General features: G+C 37.3%; 1 protein-coding gene across 3 annotated transcripts; it reads left to right on the plus strand.

The window, feature by feature from the left end:
• The first annotated feature begins 23 nt into the window (after positions 1-23).
• Positions 24-10,924, plus strand: MITD1 (microtubule interacting and trafficking domain containing 1). 3 transcript variants are annotated; one of them, XM_042932015.1, is made up of 7 exons: positions 24-247; positions 6,333-6,434; positions 8,560-8,696; positions 8,777-8,863; positions 9,566-9,681; positions 10,576-10,636; positions 10,749-10,924. In XM_042932015.1, exons 1-7 carry the CDS (start codon positions 97-99, stop codon positions 10,842-10,844), a joined length of 750 nt encoding a protein of 249 aa, XP_042787949.1. In that variant the 5' UTR covers positions 24-96; the 3' UTR covers positions 10,845-10,924. The 3 variants fall into 3 exon arrangements, with proteins under 3 accessions (XP_042787949.1, XP_042787950.1, XP_042787951.1); XM_042932017.1 differs by lacking the exon at positions 24-247 and adding an exon at positions 3,480-3,726; XM_042932016.1 differs by lacking the exon at positions 6,333-6,434.
• The last annotated feature ends 566 nt before the right edge of the window (positions 10,925-11,490 follow it).

The following is an 11,490-nucleotide window of genomic DNA, read 5'->3' on the forward strand; positions in this document are numbered from 1 at the left end:
TGTCACGTTATTCCCCCCTCCCCCCTCACCTCCCCGGCGCGGCAGCGGCTGGTTCGGCTCTGGTAGTGTTTGAAGCAGAGAGGAGTTTCCATAACTATGGCGAGATCCGGACAGGAGCAGGAAGCCGAAAGCACAGCTGCATTCAAGGTGCTAAAGCGGGCGATGGAACTGGACTCGGAGTCCCGGTACCAGCAGGCTCTGGTGTGTTACCAGGAGGGGATTGACCTGCTCATGCAGGTCCTGAGAGGTGAGCAGGGAGCCGTGGAGAGGATACCAGAGGAAAGGAACTGGATCCGCAGTTTCTGGGGGTAGAGTGAAAGTTAAAAACCCTTCTTGTACACCACCAGGAAGCAGTCAAAACAGAAGGTTGATATTCTACAGGACAAGTGGACTGGTTTCTTTCAGATTGATGTCATCAAAAAAGACAGGGTCAGTACTCTAGATTTTGAAGAGACAGAATCAAATCTAAATATATAAGCCTTGATAGGACTCAGGTTCGAAAGAAATGTAAAAATACATTTTTGGATCCTTTTTGGAAAGTTTGAATATGGATTGGGTAACAAGTTATTGACTTTGTTAGGTAGCATGTTTTTTTCTAAAACTGTCCTTGATTTTTAGAAATGCAGACCGAATTGTCTTGGGAAGGATTTGTCATAATGTCTGAATTTAATTTTAAGGGGGGGGGGGGGGGGGAACCCGGAGCAAATGTGGCAGAATTCTAGCAATTCTTAAATCTATGTGATCGGTAATAAGGGTGTTCGTTACACTATTATCTTTGCTTTTATGTTTAGATATTTTCGTTAGAAGTAAACAAAAATAAAATCACATAGCGGTAGAATAAAATTCATAAATAACGGGTGTACTGAAATTCGTTGTGAGAAATACATAGGATTGTGGGTAGGCACAGCGAAACTCGATCTGTTAATATAGTTATTCAATGTTGAGAAGTACCCAAATAACCATTAACAACCAGTACAATCTCTGGCACATAGTAGACACTCAGTAATTATGTATTAAACTGATTTAAGTCCGGCCCCTGGTCCCCACAACCTGTAGCTCCCAGTCTGGCCGAAGATCTCCCCTGTGTGCCTTTTAGCCTAAGTATTACAGAAGCTTTTGGACAGCAGAGGGCGCTTTTCAGGGTTGGGGGCTTTAGTAAAACTACTTTGGGAAGGCCCAGATGATGATGAAGATGAAGATGATGATGATGGAGAAGAAGAAGGAGATGATGATGATGGAGGAAAGTAATTATCATTTATGAGTGCTGAGTGCTAGGCACTGTCAGAGCACATGAATATCATGATCTTGTTTCATCTTTACAATTGCCCTGAGAAGTAGGAGCTGATGTTATCCTCATTGTACAGCATAAAATTAAGCTTTTCAGTTCCACCACAGTTAGTCAAAATTGGGAGCCCAAGGCTTTAAAGACTCTGGTATACTGACTGCCAAAAAAAGAGAGGGTACAGTGTTGGTCAGGTGGATCATTGCTTAAGTTCCAGTGCTCTAGGGTTGCCAGGTCAAGCACTACTCAAGTTCTGGCATTCTGGGAATCTGAATCAGGAGAACTATAGTTTTGCTCCTGTGTGCTCTACTGATTCTACAGAGGTTATACAGAGACAGTGACCTGATCTTACAGGTTAAGATACAAATGCAAATAACTCTAGTACAGGAAATAAGTGCCAGGAGAGACAGATAGACAATGAGGATTTAAATAGTTAAAGGTCATTTGGGGGAGGAAAGGTGGAGGTGGCTTTTGAGGAATAAGTAGAATTTCAGAAATGAAATTCCGTAGAGTGTTTAAATTCTGTCTGTGCTATTTTTACCAAATAAGTGGTTCACTTTGGTTCATTGTGTATCTCTAGATGAAGAGTGAGAAGTAAAGTAGATTGAGGTGTGGTGTGGATGACCTTCACTGCCAGGAGATTTTAACTTCTTCCATAGACAAGGAGAAACCATTTAAAGTTTTTATAAAGGAGTGATGTAATTAGAGTTGCATGTCAGGGCTTGTCTCTATTAGGAATATGCTCTTCTCCCAAATATCTGCATAGCATACTCCCTCTTCTCTTTCAGTTTTTTATACAAATAGTACCTTCACTGTGAGGCCTTTCCTGACTTCCTGTGTAAAGTTACAACCCCATCCCAGGACTCCCTTGTTTTCTTCCTTGTTTTATTTTATTTAATAGCACTTATCACAATCTAACATACATATTTTACCAACTTCCTTTTATTGTTGTCTTTCCTCCCACTTGAATGATAGGGGATAATCATGTCTGTTTTATTAACTGCTGTAGCCCCAGTGCTTAGAACAATGTCTGGCATGTGGTAAGTTCTCAGTAAATAATTCTTGAATAAATGAGTGAATATGGCAAGAGTGTGGGGGAGATACTAACCTGAAGAGACTGAAGTAAAGCAGACCAATCGAGGAGCTTCTGCAGGAATCAAGATGAGAGGTGAGAAGGGCCTGAAGGAACCAGAGGGGTGACACCAATATTAAGAAAGGAGGAGACAGTCTGGATATTGAATAATTGGCATTAGGACATGACTAGATGTGGGAGTGAGGTTCCAGTGGAATGGCTGCTGTAAGTAAGCCTAGGAAACTGAGATGTGATGTTTGAGGAATGGGTCTACATTGTTAAATTCTGCCAGCTGATCGAGGGTGATCGTTAAGAAAGGACTACTTTATTTACAGAGGACAGAGAAAATAGAGTATATTTATAGGCAGTCGCAAAGTAACAGTGGAATTTAAGAAAAGAGATATTATAGTCTGGTTCTAAAGGAAGCCCAGAGTATGGTGAATGGAAAAAATTATGTAGGTGATAATGATATTAACAAAATTTATTATTTCCTACAAGCCAGTCTCTTTGATCATTAATCATCTCCCTGTCTAAGGAACAATTTCTCTTTCCGTGTTACAGTTGAGGATACAGACAGGTTGAATAACTGGCCATGGTCACACAGCCAAAAGTGGCAGAGCAAGTTTTGAACTAAAACCATGTGACTCCAGATGCTTTGCTGTTAACCACTATTCACACTGCCTCTTTGTAACAGAGACCATAAAATGCTTAATCCTGATAAAGAGACCAGTTCAAGGTTTTTGAGTTTAAAGAAATATATATAAACCTAGTAGAAGAATATGAGTTCTCATATCACCTTAGGAGCAAAAACAGGATTCCTCACAAGAGATTTATAGATTATAAATGGATAGATTAGGATTTTCTTAAGATACTGAAGTATAGGCATGAGAAAGTAGGGATCTCGATACTAATTTTCAAGTAGAAGGACTTGAAAAGAAAAGAATTCAGTAATTATATTGATATCAATAATTTTTTTTAATGTTTATTTATTTTTGAGAAGAGAGAGACAGAGCATGAGCGGGGAAGGAGAAAGAAAGAGGAGACACAGAATCTGAAACAGGCTCCAGGCTCTGAGCTGTCAGCACAGAGCCCCACGCGGGGCTTGAACTCACGGACCGCGAGATCATGACCTGAGCCGAAGTCGGATGCTGAACCGACTGAGCCATCCAGGCGCCCCATATTGATATCAGTAAAATGTTGGAAACAACCTGAATACCCTGGGAAGAAGAGAGGTTGAATAAAGTGTGGTACATCCACACAATGGAGTGCTATACTGCTGTAAAAAACAATGAGGAGGATCTGTGGAAGCGATATGGAGTGATTTCCAGGATACACTGTTAGGTGAAAACTACAAAGGACAAAGAGATCTATGGTATGCTATCCTTCATGTAAAAAGGAAGATATTCATGTGTCTCCTCATTTGTTCAAAATAAAGGAAGGATAAAACAGAAACTAATGAGGTTTGTGGGGTGGTGGAAAAGAGGTACAAAGAAGGAAGGAATGGGAATGGGGGTAGCAAGATGAGGAAGGAATAATGCTGCTCTGAATTATTCAACTGTGATATAGAAGCAGGTGGACAAGAAAATAGGTAACTCAATTATCTCTGGAAAATAGTATTTTGACCATATTCTGTAAGGTTAAAGACAAAATGAATTATATACAAACATTGTGTTTTACTTGGTAAATGTTTTTCTCCCAGAGGCAGAAATTACTTTATATGAGTCCTGAATAAGCCAGTATATATATTGTGGATAATAAAAGAAGTTACACATAAGGAGATAAGGACGGCTAGTATGAACCCTGTGGGATCCAAGTTACCATCATGAACTTACGGTTTTTTATATACAGATGTGTAGACACGGAAATAAAGGCAGATATATGTGTGTGTTAGTAACCCTATATATATTTACTTTCTAGCCACAAATTGAAAGGATCTGGAAGTAGTGACAGGACTCCCCTAGTGGCAGGAAGTATACTCAGCACCCAGAATTGGATTTCTTCATACCATTCTCCAATAAAAGGAATTTAGGGCTTTGGAAAAATGGTTGATTCCAGGGCTGGGGCAGGGAAAATACAAGATGAGTTTAGAACATTTTGCACCAGAAAGCAAGGAAGTGCTCAAAATATAATGGGTCATGTTGAAAGTACAGGGGTCAGCCAACATGCAGGAGCTCTCAAAGCCAAAGCTGATAAAGTTAGGGCAAGATAATAATATTGCCATTTGCAGCAACATGGATGGAACTAGAGAGTATTATGCTAAGTGAAATAAGACAGAGAAAGCCAAATACCATATGATTTCACTTATACGTGGAATTTAAGAAACAAAACAAATGAGCAAAGGGAAGAAGAGAGAGAGGCAAACCAAGAAACAAACAGACTCTTAACTATAGAGAACAAACTGATGGTTACCAGGGGGAGATGGGTAGGGGGATGGGACAATAGGGGATAGAGATTAAGGAGTGCACTTGTGATGACCATTGGGTGATGTATGGAAGTGCTGAATTACTATATCATACACCTGAAACTAATATTATACTGTAAACGAACTGGAATTTAAATAAAAACTTAAAAAAAATAGTATTGGATTACAACCCATAAAATAAAATAAATATGCATGAGTCAATACTGATACAAATTGATCACTCAATAAATAAATAGATGGGGGAGAATGGACAGCTCTTCCTTATAGTAGCATTCCAGTTTATAAATTAATTAGGAATGATGGAAATAGAAAATCTCTGTTTGACAGACACTGCAGTGATAACTGTTGCAGGCAAGGACTATCAATGGATGCTAAAATTAGGGGGTGAAAGAGTGATGAGAAACAGGATATCTTCCCACAAGATACTTATCAATTATGAAGGACAAAATAGTGATTTTACAGTGGAGTGATCTTTGAACTCACCAGTAATGACATATATTGACATCATGTACCGAGAAGGGCATGCTTTCATGATTTTCTTCCCCAAAATGCATAACCTCAATCTAATCATGAGAAAACACCAACAGCCCCAAATGAGAGACATCCTACAAAATAACTGACCACTGCACTGTTTTCCCCAAATGTCAAAATCATAAAAGGTAGAGAGGCTAAGGACCGATTTCAGATTGGAGGAGACTAAGGAAACATGACAATTAAATGCTGTGCAGGATCGTGGACCAGAAAATGAACTTTCTCTTTCTCTAGTGGGAAAATTGGTGGAATACAAATAAGGTTTGTGGATGAGTTAGTAATGTTGTATCAATGTTAATTTCCTAACCCTGATAATTGTAGCATATTCACATGATATGTTAACATTAGGGGAGTTTGGGTGAAAGGATACTGTGTGCCATTATTGCAGCTTTTCCATAAATATAAAATTAATTCAAGGTAAAATGTTGCTAAAAAGTGGGAGTTTAAAAATGAAATTATTATTGGAAAATATAAGTAATATCAAAAAGAAGGAATGAGGGAACCAGAAGTGATTTGGGGGCGAGGGACTTGGGGTAAGTTTTATTGATAATATGTATTCAAAAAATACCTTATATTTTTTGGGTGACTGTGAAAAAGACTGAGCATGAACTATAATGGGTAAGTCTGGAAGAGAAGCTGGTTTTGCGGAAGAAAGATAGGTATTGTTTCTTGTGTTTTGATTATGTTAAGATTTCAGACTTAAGGTTGATTAGGACGAAATGGTTCTCAGACTCAGGTTTGAAAATAAGCCACCTTTGTCATCACCTCATCAAATTTGGTATCCCCAGCAGTGAGACACAGTGTTAGAGTTCCCACTCCTAAATAAAGCTGTTTCAGATGCTTAGTGCAAAAATGGAGGTCTTGGTGATCAAACCAAATTTGAGCCCATTTGTGTATTTGAGGATTGAGGCAAACCATGCTAAATAGGACAGGAAATTTGTGGAAGAGTTGGGAAACTGGAAATAATGCCTGTTTAAATAGAAAAACTTTTTGGAAATTTGAGAGTGTATTTTTTTAATTTGTAGGCACCAAAGATGTTACAAAGAAATGTAATCTCAGAAAACAAATTTCTAGCTACATGGATAGAGCAGAAATAGTGAAGAAATACACGGATCAAGAAAAAGAAGGTAAAGAGGCTGTTTTATAGAATGTGTCCATAAGTAAGTGTGACAAAGCCCATTTCATCCAGTGTTTCTGGCTCTGCCTTTTGTAAGTCTTTGTGGTCTGGACCATTTATCCCTGGGAGCCTATAGTTTTATTCTGCATTTCCACCTCCCTATACATAACCTATATTCTTAACCCTTTTAGGTGGGGAGGTGATTTTCACACACCCTCTTGAGAATATCTGATGAAAGCTATACATACTGCAGAACTTTGCATGCCATTTTAAGGAATTCACTGCAGATCCTTATGAAGCTTATGTGTGGACTGCAGTTGAAATAATACTACGCAGAAATAGGAAATGTAAATCCTGTATTTTATTTCTATTTCGCTTTCTAAAATGACCAAAATGTTAAAGTAGCTAAAGAAACTCCTGGGGCTTCTTTAGGATTTTGCTGTGAATGAAAACATTTCAGGAGTGAAGTATTCCTAATGACCAGAGATGCCACTAGTTGTCCTTCCCTACTTACTATTAATCTACTTATGAGCATCCAGTTTACAAACATATGTCTATAAATGGTCATTACCACCTTTGCCTGGCATAATCCTACTTTTTTTAGCCAAAGTTACTACTGTCCTCAAAAAACCAGTGCCTCCAGACCTCAGCTGCTCTTCCTTGCTATCCTTATATGGCCCTCCCCTACCTCTTCCTAGTATTCCATATGAGCCCCTACCCTGGGTACCCCCCGCCCCAGCGAGCTCCTCTGTTGAGTGGGAATAAAATTGTATTTCCTTCACCCCAAATTGAAACTCACAATGAAATTTCCTTTTAAAACATTGATGAAATAGAGTACCATCAGCATTGTGGTTTGAATACATTGGGTTAAGTTAACCTGTGTGGGTAGCTTGGCTTGAAAACTGATGCATAGTTGCTAGTAACATTATATCTGTGGAAATACTAGGAAAAAAATCCAAACTACTGTTTTTTAAACAAACTTTAAATCGGCAACCATCACATAAATTAGGAACTACCATTAGGGGTCATGTTTTTTTAAAAAATCTTAAAGATCTTTGATAACTTACTCAATAATCATTCATTTTGAATGAACAAAAACTATGGAACTGTTTTACTGACCCTGTGCAATCCTAGTCTTGGGTTGTTAAGAAGTGCTAAAATTACTACTTAAAGTACCCTATGGGGCGCCTGGGTGGCTCGGTTGTCTGTGCGTCCAACTTCGGGTCAGGTCATGATCTCGCAGCTCATGAATTCGAGCCCCACATCAACTCTCTACTGTCAGCATGGAGCTGGCTTTGGTTCCTGTCTCCTTGTCTTCCCCTCTCCAGCTCCTGGTTTCTCTCTGTCTCAAAAATAAATAAAAACATCAAAAAAAAGGGGCGCCTGGGTGGCGCAGTCGGTTAAGCGTCCGACTTCGGCCAGGTCACGATCTCGCGGTCTGTGAGTTCGAGCCCCGCGTCGGGCTCTGGGCTGATGGCTCGGAGCCTGGAGCCTGTTTCCGATTCTGTGTCTCCCTCTCTCTCTGCCCCTCCCCCGTTCATGCTCTGTCTCTCTCTGTCCCAAAAATAAATAAAAAACGTTGAAAAAAAAAAATTAAAAAAAAAAAAAAAAAAAAAAACCATCAAAAAAAAAATTTAAATACTGTATAAGTTCTAAGAAAGACTTCTAAATTCCATGTATTTATATGTTTAATACTTTAGCTGTTAAATTGCAGGACACAGAAAGACTTGTATCTGAAGAGAAGGACCACATAGCCACTGAGTTATATAGCTTATGGTTCTACTCATGGTGACAGAATTATCAGCTGTCATTATACATATAGACTTCTCTTGAATAAACTGCCTGGTCTATAGGATTCAGCTCAAGAACCTCTTCCAAGAAATCTCTGGACTTTCCCATTTGACCTCCATGAAGGCAGAACTCACTTATGGAATTCTTTGCCTTATTTATTTCTGTACATATAGCATCTTGCATTGTGCCTCGTATATACACGTAGGAGGCATTCAGAAATGTTTGCTGAGTGGAGGAGTTAAAAAAATTAACTTGTATCTGATCCTGATTAATCACTATATGTAAATAGTATAAAAAGAAAATAAATTGTCACTGGTTTTATTATTGAAATTTGTGTTTTTTAGATGGAAAATATCATCGGCAGATTAAAATAGAAGAGAATGCAACAGGTTTCAGTTACGAGTCACTTTTTCAAGAATATCTTAATGAAACAGTTACAGAAGTTTGGATACAAGATCCTTATATTAGACAGATTCATCAGGTAGGTGAAATGTAGAAAAATATGATGAAATGTTACTTAAAATGTATGAGTTAGTAATAACCCATCATGATGTCTTTCAGCTGTATAACTTTCTTCGATTTTGTGAGATGCTTATTAAGAGACCGTGTAAAGTAAAAACCATTCATCTTCTCACCTCTCTGGATGAAGTAGGTATCTGGAAGCATTTACTCTTTCTTCATGAATTTTGTTTAGCTAGGAGATGTAGTTTGAGCAAGGAAATGTGGACACAGTGCTTCAGCTAGAGCTATTTCTTTGGGAATTGTACAACAATAGGCCTAAAATACCTTCAGAAAAATGCTATTGACTTTTCTGATTTTGTTGTATCTTGCATTTGGCTACTTTGCTAAACTATAATTCAAATAGTTTGTCAGTTTAATTTCTTGGATGTTCTAGGAGATGATCACACTGTCTGCACTATTGACAATTTTGTCTCTTTACCAATGATTATATCTTTTTCTTGATTTACTGTATTGGCCTTCTGGTGGATCATAGCATGATAGTGAGCATCTCTATCTTGATTTTGATTTAAATAGGAATGCTTCTAAATAAACCAGAATTTTAAGATTAACTTGAAGAAAGCACCCCATCTTAATAACTAAATAGCCTTACTAAAACACATTTTAGGAGATAGGATAGAATCGTGTTATGTGTACATTAGAAAAAAACAATTATTTTGATAAAAACAACTGCCATTAAACTGCTTCATACTTTTATTGCTTCTTTGAGATAATAGACATTGAAACTAGTATAGAATCTTTCCCATTTTATCTATGATACACATTGTGTAGCTTAATGATAATTTAAAATAGTAATAACTGAACAGAAAATCATATTTTTCCTATTAACAGGGTAGTGGGAAAGAGCAGCAAAGTAGTGGCCTGCAAGAAATAAAAGAGTCACTCAAGAATCATGGAGTGCTGTTGGAATTAGAATATTCTTCTTCAGTACATGACCGAGAAATTAGGTTAGTGTATAGCAATATTTTAATTTTTATGCAGTTGAATATACTTATTTATTTTAATGCAATATAATTGCATATAAATATTCAGTTTATTAAAATTTTAAATAAAGCACAATTTTAGTATCTTTTCACTTTTTAGGAAAAAATCTGGCTTATTATATCTGAGTTTCATATCTCTTAATGGAATAGTTTACATGTTCTGTTTCATGTGAGAAGAGGAAGTACTTTTCTATTCAAGCATACATATAGTGTTGGGGTATTGGGATAATTTTCTGGTGGTAATATTTAATATTCTGATGCTTTTAGTATTCACTTATATTTTATGAAATAATCTCATAGGCATGACAGTATGCAGCAGTGTCTACAAGGAGACAGTATATGCAGGTATTTTAGTAATATGTTCCTCTGTTTCACACAGTAGCTTTCATATGTTTATAGTGAGTGCACCTTTAGTTTTAATGAAAACTTAAGCACAACCTAAATGCAAAACAGCTGAAAATGCAGCTGCTGTGGTTGAAGCAGAGGTCGGGGTCCAGAGCTCATCCTGCGTATGTCCTCCATCTCTAGGTAGGGAAACCCCTGCAACACACCATAGCCTGACCTGAATACACTTAGCAGAACAGGAAAGTTTTATCAGAGATCTGAAATTCAAGAATAAGATATAATTTACTTGACAAACTTGTTACCATCTAATCAAACCAACTAATGGTTTCTTTGGACATTTTATTTCATTGTAGACACGGCCCATGAATAACTCCAAGTTTGGTTCAATTCATGCCACTGGAGAAAATGATTTTCTTTGTTAGGGGGAAATTTTGCTGACACTTACTACACTACACCTTTGATAACTGTCTGACTTAAATGTCTGGAATATAATACTGTATACTATTTCAATAGGTTTAACAATGGATGGATGATTAAGATTGGAAGGGGACTTGATTATTTTAAGAAACCACAGGTAGGATATAGTCTTATGAGTAAGTATGTTGCACTTTTTGTAACATTTTAACAAATCGCTTTGGTCTTTTTTATAAAAAAAAAACAAAACACCTCTTTTCTTCTCTTCTTAGAGTCGTTTTTCCCTTGGATATTGTGATTTTGATTTAAGACCATGTCATGAAACAACGGTGGACATTTTTCATAACAAGCACACAAAAAAAATATGATGGGCAGTAACTTAATTTGCATTATATATTTATATTTTAAGTGAACATTGATTTTGGGTTTTTTTTTTTTTTTTACTTTGGACAGATCATTTCTATAATTATGTATTCAATAATAAATTTTTACATTTCTACTAATTTATGGATTCATTGTTCAGTTATGTAACCAATCCTAAATATTTTTTATAAATACATTATTTAGTGGATTTACAGGGTTTCTAGTCATATGATTAATTTAAACATTTTACCAGCTTTTCTCTTAATTTGACTATTGGGGAATGAATCAATAAACAATGAGAACCTATTAGGAAGATAAATTGGATGTTAATCTTGCCTCTGGGTAAGACATAAAGAGTCCAGGAGGAAAAACTCATGGATTAGAGTACTCTTAAAAGACAAATGGGCTTGGGGCACTTGGGTGGCTCAGTCAGTTAGCGTCTGACTTCGGCTCAGGTCATGGTCTTGCCCTTCCCGAGTTCAAGCCCCACATCGGGCTCTGTGCTGACAGCTCAGAGCCTGGAGCCTGTTTCAGATTTTGTGTCTTCCTTTCTCTCTGCCCCTCCCCAACTCACGCTCTGTCTCTCTCAAAAATAAACATTGAAAAAAAAGTTTAAAAAAAAGAGAGAGATGGGCTTGTAGTTCTAATAAC

The sequence above is a fragment of the Panthera leo genome, chromosome A3, assembly GCF_018350215.1.
Source record: "Panthera leo isolate Ple1 chromosome A3, P.leo_Ple1_pat1.1, whole genome shotgun sequence".
Classification (NCBI taxonomy): domain Eukaryota; kingdom Metazoa; phylum Chordata; class Mammalia; order Carnivora; family Felidae; genus Panthera; species Panthera leo.

Coding starts and splice junctions, on each gene's coding strand:
- MITD1 (XM_042932015.1), top strand. CDS start 97: ATGGCGAGATCCGGACAGGAGCAGGAAGCCGAAAGCACAGCTGCATTC. Junction 8,697..8,776: donor ATATTAGACAGATTCATCAG/GTAGGTGAAATG, acceptor GATGTCTTTCAG/CTGTATAACTTTCTTCGATT. Junction 10,637..10,748: donor ATTATTTTAAGAAACCACAG/GTAGGATATAGT, acceptor TTCTCTTCTTAG/AGTCGTTTTTCCCTTGGATA.